The 12,361-nt window shown below is 49.0% G+C and overlaps 1 protein-coding gene across 3 annotated transcripts in view; it reads right to left on the bottom strand.

The window, feature by feature from the left end:
• Positions 1 to 12,361, bottom strand: part of LOC100471129 (protein-arginine deiminase type-4) — a 43,083-nt gene that overhangs the window by 13,703 nt on the left and 17,019 nt on the right. For 2 of the 3 annotated variants that reach the window (XM_034671264.1, XM_034671266.1), the window contains exons 2-8: positions 9,015 to 9,195; positions 6,828 to 6,894; positions 5,004 to 5,071; positions 3,718 to 3,835; positions 2,119 to 2,244; positions 453 to 631; positions 204 to 307 (exon numbers count right to left, since the gene is read on the bottom strand). In XM_034671264.1, the coding sequence (XP_034527155.1) occupies positions 204 to 307; positions 453 to 631; positions 2,119 to 2,244; positions 3,718 to 3,835; positions 5,004 to 5,071; positions 6,828 to 6,894; positions 9,015 to 9,195 (843 nt within the window). The remainder of the gene's footprint in view (positions 1 to 203; positions 308 to 452; positions 632 to 2,118; positions 2,245 to 3,717; positions 3,836 to 5,003; positions 5,072 to 6,827; positions 6,895 to 9,014; positions 9,196 to 12,361) is intronic. The other variant, XM_034671265.1, reaches the window with a different exon arrangement.

The following is a 12,361-nucleotide window of genomic DNA, read 5'->3' as shown; positions in this document are numbered from 1 at the left end:
AGGGCAGGAGAGCGAGGACAAAACAGTAGCAACAGGAATTTCCCAGCCTTTTTATTACAAAATGTCCAGAAGCCCTCGGCACGTTGCAGGAGGGGTCCCTTTTCCCCATTTACACAGCAGATATTTGGCGGGGGGACTGTGGCCAGAACCCAGGGCCCCTCCCGGTGTGTCTGTGCCCCGATCCTGGCACCCCGGGCCCTCACCTGCACACGTATACCTCCTCTGGGGGCTGGGTGTTGGGGGTCATGATCCAGGGGGCCACACGGAAGACCACACTGTCTTGGAAAAGGAGAGCGGCAGGGAGGTCCTGTAAGGCGTGGGTAAGGGCAGAGCTGTCACCGCAACCGGACCCTCACCCCTACGGCTTCCTGGCTGGGCTCTGTAACCCCACCCTCGAGCTGGGCCAAGGCCTGGTAGCTCGGGTCTCCCCTTGGGCTGCCATCTTGGCCTACCGGGTTGGACGTGTCCAGCAGGGAGACGGTGAGGGAAATGAGCCCCGGGAAGTTGACGTCTGGGAAAGCCAGGCCCTCCACGTAGAAGTCCACACTGTGCTGGCCACCTGGGAGATCCAGGCGATGACTGGGCTGCTGTGGCCCCAGGACTGCCCTGTAACTGGAGATCTGTTTGCCCCCTAGTGGAGAGAAGGGAGGCTCAGGTCTTAGTCTCTCCGGTGCTGTGGTGCCTTCCCAGGGCCACCACTCTCAGGACGACATGTCACAGCTAAATGAGCCCTCCTGTAGGAGAAAGAAGCTAAAGTGTCAGCTGGGACATCCCCCACTGGCTGGGGGTCCAGGGATGGAGTAATGGGGGGTATGGGGGTGCCTGAGCCATTCCCAACCGTATACATACAAGTCCAATACACATTATGGTTCATTCATTCATTCATTCATTCCTGAGCACCTGCTCTCAGCTGACACCTGGAGACACCAGGGAGGTAGTCACTGTCCTGGTCCCCAAGGAGTACACAGTCTCCTGGGTGAGGGAGGAGGAGCAGAGACAGTCAAAATCACAGGCAGTAATGAGTGCTGTGATGGAGAGAACCCCAGAGGGCCAGGGAGGGCTTCCTGGAGGAGGTGATGCTTCAGCGGAGGCGAGGAGTTGGTTTGCCCCTCAATCAGTGTGAGTCTGATCACTTAGATTGAGGATGGAAGTAAGTCAGATCGAGTTGTGTGTCTGCACAAAGCCCTCAGGAGGCGTCCCCCACGTCGCTCAGACTAGAAGCCAAAGTCATTCCGTGCCTGCCTGAGCTGGCCCCTTCCCTTTCTTCTCCACCCTCATCTACCACCTTAATGCTCGTGTCCTGCACTCTGGCCACATTGGCTTCCCCGCCTGCCTTCCTCAAGCCCACAGGCACGATCGCACCTCAGGGCCTTTGCCCTCGGGGTTCCCTCTGCCTGGAATGCCCTTCCCCTGGGTGTCTGCGTGGCGGTTCCCACAGCTCCTTCTGCTCAAATGACACCTAACGGGGTGTCCCCTCTCCTCGCATCCCAGACTCTACCCCTCATCCACACCCCCGTCCCTGTTGCATCCTTCTGCGTAGCGTTTAACGCCACCAGGCACACTAGATGATTGACTAATTATTTTATACATGGTCTCTCTCAACCCACCAAGAGGGAAGTGCCACGAGGACAGGACTTTGTTCTGTTCTTTGCTCTGTGCCCTGTGCCTTGTACGAGCCTGGCCCTCGGTAGCAGGTCCTCGTGAGGGGCTAAGGAGGTGATGCTGTCTTTGACGAGCCCCACGCTGGAGGACACGCTGTTACGTAACACATGCAGTCAGCCTGGATTCAACAGTCTCCGTAAACAAGAGTCCCGTGTGTGTGCGCGTGTGTGTGGTGGCAGAGAGGAAGAGTCACAGTTCCAGCAGTCCCTGGGAGGGAGGCTATTTCCTCCTTGGTGCTCACCAGCACCAGACATCAGCTTCTTGTCTGTTAGCATTTCGTCTGTGTGCCCTTTCTAGAAGGGAGTGGTAGGGATGTCCGTCTTGCTCACTGCCATTTCCTTGGTCCTTAGAACGTGCTACAGAACAGGGGCTCAGGAACTATTAGCCGAAGGGGGTGCAAAGGGGCTGCGCTGGGGCGAGAAAGGGACCCCGAGGTGAGGGCCGAGGGCAACTCACGGCTGGCTTGGAACACCCGGACTTTGTCCATCTCCGATTTGGCCACGTGGAGAAGCAGTTGGTGTTTGGTGAAGAAGTCCCTGGGGGTGTTGGTGGTCAGGGTCACCGGGGACATGTCCTGCAGGTCTGGAAGGAGAAGACCCTCTCCTCTCTCACCGCTCCCCTCAGATCCCCCTCCCCACCGCCTTGGCCCTGTCTCCCGGTCTTATTTTCATCATACTCTTGCCAGGATTTAAATGATTTTCATTTTGGAATTAAAGCTAATTATGTTTTTGGTTTTCTCCCATGAAAGTGAGCTTAGGAGGCAAGCTCAGGGAAGCAGAGGCCACGACTGTCTTGTTAGTGCTCTGTCCCCAGCCCCTGGAGCCTAGAAGCATCTAGAAGCACCTACAACAGGGACTAGTGCATGGCAGGTTGCTTGATAACTATTCGTGGAATGACAAGTGGATGGGTTTCTCCCCTGGGCCTGCATGGGAAGTGAACCAACCTGAATAATGGCCAAAAAAGGCGTGGGGAGAGCGAAGCTGGATGGTGGTCCCCCCTGGGCATTAGTCCCTGGGTGAAGGGAATTGGCAGCAGTGGGTTTGACCCCCGGGTCTGCGGGAGCCTGGGAGTTATTTCAGCTCTCCGTGCCTCTGTCTCCTTGTCAGTAAACAGAGCTAAGAGTGGTGTCCAGGCAGTGGGAAGAGTGGGGTCATAGGCACAAAGCGCTTGTTGCAGCGGCCGTCGTCCTGCGAGCACCCGCGGAGGGTCCTGGCTACTCGGATTATTCCTCTGTGCAGGGCACCGCATAGAGGCTGCCCACTGGCCTCAGGCGGAGACCACTGCTTGCAACTTCAAAATGCATCCATTTCTCTGCTGTCCTAGCAACTCCCTGGGAAGGCCAGAGCTGCCGCCCTTGCTGGCCAGCCTCACTCCCCCAGGGCCCTCCTCCAGGGCAGGTGGGCCGTGTGTCTTCCATCCTGGCCGCACTTCAGAGGGGTGCCGGCAGAGACCCTGCGCCCATCACCATCCTTGTGCCCCCAAACCTGCCACGGTGTCAGGATGCCTGGTTCCAAACCCTGATTCCATGACTTACTGGCTTAACTTCCCCATGCCCCAGTTTCCCCATCTGTAAAATGGGGCTGAGGGCAGTACGTACTTCCAAGCCTTATACTTGAAGGAGCAAATGAGTTAATAATTCTGAAGTGGTCAGTGTCCAGCATGTGGCAGGGGCTCAGGGCTGCTCTGACAGGACTTTGGGACAATAGTCCAGCTTTCATTTTAAATTATTTCAGGTCCCAGGTTTGACCCTAGAGCAGAAATTTAGGTTGGGCCGTGGACCAGAGCATGGGGCCCGGAGGAGGCGTTGGGAAACTCAGCGCTGGTCCCAGCTCTTCTCTGGCTGCTGTGTGACCTTGACTGAGGCACTTACCCTCTCAGAACCTTGTCCACTCTTATGCAATGGACAAGCTAAAGAGAACATGCTTCCAATAACCCCCGTCTCTGAGGGCTCTTACTAAGCTCAGGCTGCATAGACAAAAGGGCTTTACAAGAAGACAAAGTTCTATTTCCATGAGCTCTTTGGGCAGGGGGGAGGCTGGGGGGGGAGGTCCTTACCTTTGCTGTCAAGCACCTCATCATCCCTGCAGTCTATGGTGGAAGATTTGGGATTGTCCTTGTCACAGTTCACCAGCAGGATGGCGCCTTGCCCGCGGGGGCCCCAGGTCCAGGTCTTCTGTGGATGCCCAGCGGAGATGGGGCGTGTTTAGAAACCTGTGCGTGTCCCTCCGGCTCTTGGGAAAGCACAGCCGCTCTCCCCAGCACCCGATAGCCTTACGTGGGCTCTACACCTCGCTCCCATGTCGGCGAATTCTTTAGTCCCGAGAGGGGACTGTTTGCCTGCTCCAAAAACCCTAAACACATTCACCAAAAATGCAATTCATCCACTTGAAAAGAGGACCCCAAGGTACTAAAATGGATTTTAACGCCTTTAAAAAACTGTCAGATTGGCAAACCGGACTGGGCTAAATATTCATGTGGAGATTCTAATCTAAGTCGTGACTCTTATGTGCACCCATAATTACTCATTCACCAAAGTGTGGGCGGGCACTGTTCTTCGCAGTCAGCTGCTGTCTGTCCAAAGATTAAAGCAAATTAAGCAGCCCCTCCCAGTAGGGATCTAATAGTGATGACATCTTCTGTTTGCAGGACACCGTTGGCCCCGGGGAGGCCTGCGTTCTGGGTGGGACAGGAAGACGGATCCCACTCCCAGAGTTGTAATTCCTCCCTCCACTCTCGGCTGACCCCACGGAGGGGTCTTCCTCTTTTGACAGGTCATAGCCTCCTAACGTGCACACCAGCGCTGAACAGTGTGGGCGGCTTTGGGATTTCAGGAACACCCTGGGGTTAATCCGCAAACCCAGTGAGGGCTACCTGCGTGCCCCGTCTCTCACACACCACTATCTTTCAGCAACAGACTTTCCCTGCCCCGCTTGGCTCCTTCCCTCTTCTGCCCCCTGCCAGTTCTCCCTTTCTCCATTCTTCGCTCCCTGTGGGCAGCACTGTGGGAATCTCTCCCACCAGCCCAGAAACCCTGGGGCAGGGGAATTTTTTTTACCCCCAAGTTAAGAACTGCCTGTAAGTTTTTTCTCTGCCGTGAATTAACCGGATGATGCTGTGGTTTCTAATTTGCACAACACATTCTCTGAACTCACAACCGGTGAGAATCTAGTTTTGCAAAAGAGATGGGAAAAATCAAAATTGTAAGGGTGATTTTAGTTTTCTCCTTTGACTTGTCCCTTGTCAAGGAAGAGGCGGCCATTTGCACCATCACCACCAGGGGGCGCCAGAGGAGAACCCAGCAGAGGTAGAGCACCTGTGAGTGTCAGGTGATTTGAGCATACCTGGCCCTTCTTGGCTCCAGCGGGATTCACTTTGCCAGTGCGGGTGATGTCCGCGCTCAAGGAAATTTCTGCAATCCCACCGAGTAAAAGGAGAGGGTTGGTAAAAGTCAAGACACTCAACATGGTCCCCAGGAGATTGTCTGCCCCATGGCTTTTCTCCCTCCCTTTCCAAGATGCAAATTCAAAGACACCCCGATGTCCCCAAAGAAGATGTTTGACTGCAACTTAGATAGCAGAGCTGGACCTGACCACACCCATTTTCCTTTGCAGGTGTGTGTGTGTGGGGCTCACCGCAGCTGTGATGTCAACCAGACCCTACATGTCTGGCTACCTTCAGGGGTTCAGAAAGGTTTCCCGGCCACCCCAATGGGATACTTGGTGCAGAACTCCTGCAAGGACAACTAGCCAGGCTCTCAAAGGCCTCTGGCCCCCCAGTGACCTTGGGGTGGGGGACAGCGGTTACTCCAACCCTACCTGGTTCTTCCTAACATGCATTATGGCTTCAGTGGGGACAAATCATGGCCCCAAACATACCCCACTCTATCTAGATGTCAAGGCTGAGAAAGTATACGTCTGTTTCTAAATCCTTCCAACCTGCATCAGAACAGGTGATCACAGTCTTTCCAGTGACATAGATCTGTGTGCCCACATCATAGGTAGTGACCTTGTGAGCTCAGTGTGAGACAGACCTGGATGACCTTTTAGACACACCCACAGCCATATATTAGCGTCGGGCCAGAACAGCATAGCATTTAGTGCTCTGGATTCACCAGCTCCTTCATTCACCAGCTGCATGAACTTAGGCAAAACTGTCTACCTCTTGTGCCTCAGTTTCCTCATCTGAAAATGAGATATAACTGTACCAATTTCACAGGATTACTATAAGGTTTAAAGGTAAAGTCTTAGGAGCGCCTGGGTGGCTCAGTCGTTAAGCGCCTGCCTTCAGCTCAGGGCGTGATCCCAGATCCCTGGGATCGAGCCCCACATCAGGCTCCTCCACTGGGAGCCTACTTCTTCCTCTCCCACTCTCCCTGCTTGTGTTCCCTGTCTCCCTGGCTGTCTTTCTCTCTGTCAAATAAATAAATAAAATCTTAAAAAAAATTTTTTAAAGGTAAAAAAACTTTGGGTCCATAAGCCTTAGCACAGTACCTGGTATAGAATTAGTGCTCTATTAGTCATATTATTTAAATGTGTCTTGATGAAATAAATGTGTATTAATGAATGAAATTCATTAATAAATAAACCCTGAAGTTTTCACACGCTGTTTTGGTATTTAATGCACATTTAAATGGCAATGATCATCTTATAATATTATTGTTCAAGATGAGGTGAAGTTAGAAAATTACTTTATTTAAAGATGACTGTTAAATAAATATGAGTCTAGGCAGATCATTGATATGGCAAAACGGTGACGATGGGTTATAAGTCATGGCATTTGGGGACTATCAGTCTACATATTATTGTATAAGACAGTGTCATCACCTACTTTTCTTAGAAATATAAATATTTGAGGTGTCATAAAGGTATAGAGACTCCTGCGGAAAATCCATGTACCACTTCCTGTGTTGAGAAAATATTAAGGTGTAATTGAACGCCCTGTAAATGCCCTCCTTCTCTCCGCCGTTGAATTACTTTATGGTTCACTGACTGGGGAGGAATAATTATGAACCATCAGATGTACAACTGGCTAGAAATTGTCCCTTTTCTCTGCTCAGTCTAAAGTAATCTCCAGAGTGTAGTTTCTCCTGGAGAGAGCTACTTTGCAAGGGTGTGTGTGTGTGTGGAGAGGGGCAGAGGCGTCCCAAGATCCTGGTCATCACTTACCGACACCGGTGACATAGAGCAGGGCTTGGACTGGGTTGGTCTTGGGTCCATAATATGAAATCTGAACCTAAAGGACAGAACAAACCACAAAGGTCTTCTCTTAGTCATTCAACAAACACTAACTGGACTCCTGCTCTGTGCCAGTTCAGGGTGGGACAAGGAGGCGTGAAGTGGTGCCAGCCTGTAAGGACCCCCCCCCCCACTGGTGGGTTTGGAGGGGTAGCAAAGTACTCAGACGCCTATGATACTTAGGAGAGGGTCCTGTGGGAGCCCAGAAATGGAAGGACTGAGCCAGTCTGGTTGGTATCAGGGAGATACACTTCGAGGTAGAGCCTGGAAGAGGAGTAGGAGCTCAGCAGCTGGAGATGCGGTGGAAGGGGCATCAGAGGGAGAGCACTGGCTGTAAGCCACGGAAACTGGCTCTGGCAAGCCGGAGGGGCGGAGAGGACCCGAAGAACCAGACCTCGGAAAGGCTGGAGCCCGAGCCCTCTGAGGATCTGGGGAGTGGGAGGTTTGGATGGGAGCTGGTTCCTTCAGGGCAGGTGCTGTGGAGATCCAGAAGCACCAAGCCCCACTGACCAGACTTCAAAATCCAGGAAGAGTGGATCTGACTGGCCTGCCCTGGCGAGAGGAGGGCAGAGCATCAGGATGGAGAATTTGAAGCAAAATGGCAGAGGGGAGTTCCCCAACACAAAACCAAAGAGTTGCCACCAGAAGAAGAGGCACTCCTGAGGGGATGGACTGAGGTGTTTGGGTCTGTCCTGTAGATACTGGGGATCCACGGAAATGTCACAGCCACCACCATCTCATGTCTAGACCACAGCATCAGTCTCCAGTCAACTGCCTGGATCCAATCTACTCAGGACACTGCAGCCAGTGGGGTCTTTCTAAGACAAATGCAGACTCGTTACTCCCTGGATGACAGGTTTTCACTGGCTTCCTGTTGCCCTCAGAAAATGAGGTCCCTGATGCCAAACTCTCTAATACTGGCTCCCTCTCTCCCCCACTTCCCTCTTCACCCTCTTTTTTTGCCATACATATCTTCCTCAGTTTCCCCAACACATGCCTGACCATCTCCTCGTCTAGAGTGTGCACACAGGCCACATATCCATGTAGACTTCTCACTCCACTTTCCCTCCCTCCTACCATCCTTCAGCTTGCCACTTCTTTCAGGATGTCTTCCCTGATTGCGCCCTCATCAACCTACTTTGATGCCCAAGGTCTATGCTCCTAGAGTAGGCAACAACTCTCTGTCCCAAGAGGAAGACTGCTTGGCCTGCCCTTCTGGAAACAAGGGCTCATTGGCCCAGAACTCTGTGGGAAACCCAGAGGCTCCTGTTGAGTTTATCTACAGTCGGAGGGGCTGCAGTGGGTTGAGTGGTGGTCCCGCAAAAGATATGCCCACTTCCAAATCCCTGAAACCTGTGAATGTGACCTTATTTGGAAAAAAAGTCTTTGCAGTTGTAGTTAAGGGTCTTGAGATGAGATCATCATTGATTATCTGGGGAGACCTTAAATCCAGTGACCAGTGTCCTTATAAGAGTGAAGCAGAGAGAGATTTGACAGCCTGGGGAGGGGGAACACGACCACGGAGGCAGAGAGTGGAGTCTAGGAAGCTGAAGGAGGCAGAGGACTGGTTCTCCCCAGAGCCTTCAGACGGAGTGCTGCTCTGAAGATGCCTTGATTTTGGACTTCTGTCTTCCAGAGAGAATACATTTCTGTTGATTTAAGCCAGGAGATTCTGGTCATTTGTCCAGCAACCACAGGAAAAGGGCATGGACCAGAGCTTCCCAGGGCTGCCTGGCTGTGGCCTCTTAGCACTCACCCCACTTATAATGGCTTATCTGTATTTTACCCATAGGTTGTAAGCCCCATGCAGGTTGCAACCTCACCTGTCTTGTTCCTTTCTGTGTCTCCAGTGCCTGGCGGTGCCTGGCATGTAGGAGGTGAATACCAAACATTTGCTGAATGGATGAATTTAGTGAACACCCGGCTTCCATAACCCCTGGCATCCCTGTATCATCTGTGAGGATGCTATGGCTGGGACAGTCTCCCTAGTATCCAGAGAGGAGGAAGTTGTGCCAGGGCTGGGGCTGTGGATCCGTGCGGGACAGACTGTGTGCCGCTGACCTGCTGCCACCTGCTGACCTCCTTCCACACATCCCACCCCACGGCTGCCACACTCACCTTTTGGTCACCTGTGCTACTGCTAGCAGCTTTCATCCTCAGGCTCACCTCCAGGCTAGGGTCCAGGGACCACTTGGAGGAACCTGTGGAATTCTTCTTGGCTGGAGGGCTGTGGGCAACATCCACGACCACTCCTGGGGAGGCATTGATGCTGAAGGACGTGTAGCCCGCGGGGGCAGAGCTATGGAAGAGATAGGTGGGGAGGACAGAGGGGCCCAGTGAGGGAGGCCTGGCCCACCACTGCTCTCCCAGCATTCTTCCTTTCCCCCCAACACGCGTAAACCCCACGTGGCAGCCAGTTGACCCTGACCCCGGGAGTAAGTGCTGCAAGGTTGTCGGGATGTGTGAGCAACAAAAAAGAAAATCCCTGACCTGAAGCACTTATACTTCAACTAGGAGAATTGCAGAGGGATGTGCACAGCAAAGGTGCACACACGGATGTAGGTGTACAGAAGATGTCATGCCCAGAGATTTACACCACACAAACGTGCACACAGAGGATTGTGCATATATAAACAATTACACAGAATTCTGCTTCCGGAATATGGCGTACCAGTACTCCGAAGGACCTTCCTCTTACAAAGTAACTAGATCGTGATTAAAATATACTTTTTAGAGCACTGCTGAGATCATGAGACATAAGAGAGATGCCAAGGACACACACACACACACACACACACCATGGGGGTTAAATTGAGGAACACCAAAAACAAAGAGGAGTTATTAAAGGTATCCAGAAAGGAAAGTCAGATCACCTATGAAGGAATTACTAGTAGATTGAAAGCAGGTTTCCCAATAGCAACAATGAAATCCTGAAGAGAGTTGAATAACATCTTCAAAGTATTTTGAAAAAAATAACTGTTAACTTAGAATTGGATACCCCACAAAATTATATATTTTAAAAAAGATTTGAGAGAGTGAGAGAGAGAGAGAGCATGAGTGATGGGGAGGGGTAGAAAGAGAAGGAGAAGCAGGCTCCCTGCTGAGCAGGGAGCCCAATGCAGGGCTTGATCCCGGGACCCCAAGACCACGACCAGAGCCGAAGGCAGATGCTTAACCGATTGAGCCACCCAGGTGTCCCAAGAAAAAATTGTAAAAGTAAAAATACCACCAAGGTAAAAATAAGTCCAAATATATGTATAATCAAAATAAATGTCAATGTATCAATGTTACTAGTTAAAGGAGAGTTTTGGGGCGCCTGGGTGGCACAGCGGTTAAGCGTCTGCCTTTGGCTCAGGGCGTGATCCCGGCGTTATGGGATCGAGCCCCACATCAGGCTCCTCTGCTATGAGCCTGCTTCTTCCTCTCCCACTCCCCCTGCTTGTGTTTCCTCTCTCGCTGGCTGTCTCTATCTCTGTTGAATAAATAAATAAAATCTTAAAAAAAAAAAGAGTTTTGACTAAGATAAAAAAAAACTCAGCTATGATATTTATAAGAGGCACACCTAAAATATAAGGATCCAGAAAAGATGAAATTTAAAGGAAAGGAAAAACATACATTAAGTCAATACTGACCAAAAGAGGACTGGGGTGGGTATATTAATATTGGACAAAATTAATTTTTAGATGAAAAACACACTATTAGCAATAGAAAGGATCACAAACTAATAATTTAAAGCTGAGCTCACCCAGAAGATATTCTAAACTTGTATGCACCTAATAACACAGCCCCAATATACATATAAGGCAAAAGTGATAGAAATACAGGGAGAAGCTGACAAACCCATCGTCATAGTTGAAGATCTCAAATCTTTCTCAATCAACAATAGATTAACCAGACAAAAAATTAATAACGCAATTAACAAGCTTGATTTAGTACACATATATAGAATTCCTTGCTCCACAACTAGTAAGTATGCATTTTCCTAAGCAAAGTGCACATGGATCAGTAAAAAACATTGATCACATAGTTAGCCAACAAAGCAAGTTGCAACAAATGTTAAAGGGTAGGTCACATACAGTGTAGGTAGCACAGTCTAGATCGGAATGTAACTAAGTTAGGAGTCACTAAAATAAAGTCCATTTTTAACCCCCATACATTTGGAAATTTTAAAACCAGATTTCTAGATAACTTACAAGTCAAAGGACAATTAATGGAAATTAAATAATAATACTTGGACTGAGCAATAGTTAAAATAATACATTTCAAAATTTTAGGGGAGCTAAAGGTGTTGCTTTGTGCCTTAAATGCCTAGATCTTTAAAAAGAAGAGAAAAGCTAAAAAAAAAAGTATATAGGAAAAAAACAGAAAAAATTGAATATAATCTCCCCCAAAAAAGAAAATAAAGATGGCAGAAATCTGTGAAATATAAAACAAGTAAATCAACAAAGCCAAAGCAGACCAATACAGCAGGCAAACCTCTGGCAAGATTGATCAAGGAGAAAAAAATAGGAAAATGAAAAAAAAATCACTACAGGAAAAGCAGATTATTTTGGAGATAGTTAATAAAAGATAACAAAAAACCCACAGCATGATTATCTGCAACGTCCCCCCCCCAAAAAAATTTTAAACTTTAAATTTAAAAGAAATACTAAGAATTCAATAAGATAGGTAGGTAGTAAGGTGGAGAGGCAAAAATCAGTTGCATTTCTGTACACCAGCAATAAATAGTTAGAAAAATAATTTTTACAAGCAGATAGAATTTACTTAGGAAAAAACACGGTAAAGTATGTAGGATCAATCTAACAAAAGATATGTAAGGATTTTATGGAGAGAACCAAGCCTATTGAAAGCATTAAAGAAGACCCAAATTAATAGAAATACCACAAACATGGTGAGGAAGGCTTACTATCATACATATGAACTCCCTCCAAATGAATTGATATATTCGATGGAATTCCAGGGCATTTCATGGAACTTGACAAGTTGATTCCAAGATTGACAAGGAAAACCAAGGGGCTAAGACAGTCAAAGTACTCCTTAAGGAAAAGAAACAAAAGGTAAGGGACTTGCTCTACCAGGTATGTGTTACCAGAAAGCTATGGACGGTGCTGTAATGACTCAGGCAGGGACAAATGACAGATGTAACTTAAGAGAGATTCTCCTTGACCTGTGACAGAAGTGATCTTGCAGATAACTGAGGAAAGGGAAGATTATGTAACAGATGGTGCTGGGACAGTTGCTTGCTCATATGGAAAACAGTTAAATTGGATAAATAATTAAATTGATCCCATCCTCACACCATATACAAAAACAAGCACCAGGTGGATTTAAGACTTAAAGGCAAAAATTCAAATATTTTTTAAAAATAGGTTTTATTTTTAGAGAAGTTTTAGGTTCACAGCAAAATTGAGAGGAAGGTACCAAGATATCCCATATATCTCCTGCCCTCCACCCCCATGCACAGC

Source organism: Ailuropoda melanoleuca, chromosome 11 (genome assembly GCF_002007445.2).
Source record: "Ailuropoda melanoleuca isolate Jingjing chromosome 11, ASM200744v2, whole genome shotgun sequence".
Taxonomy (NCBI): Eukaryota; Metazoa; Chordata; class Mammalia; order Carnivora; family Ursidae; genus Ailuropoda; species Ailuropoda melanoleuca.
This window is presented reverse-complemented; position numbering and strand designations above follow the sequence as displayed.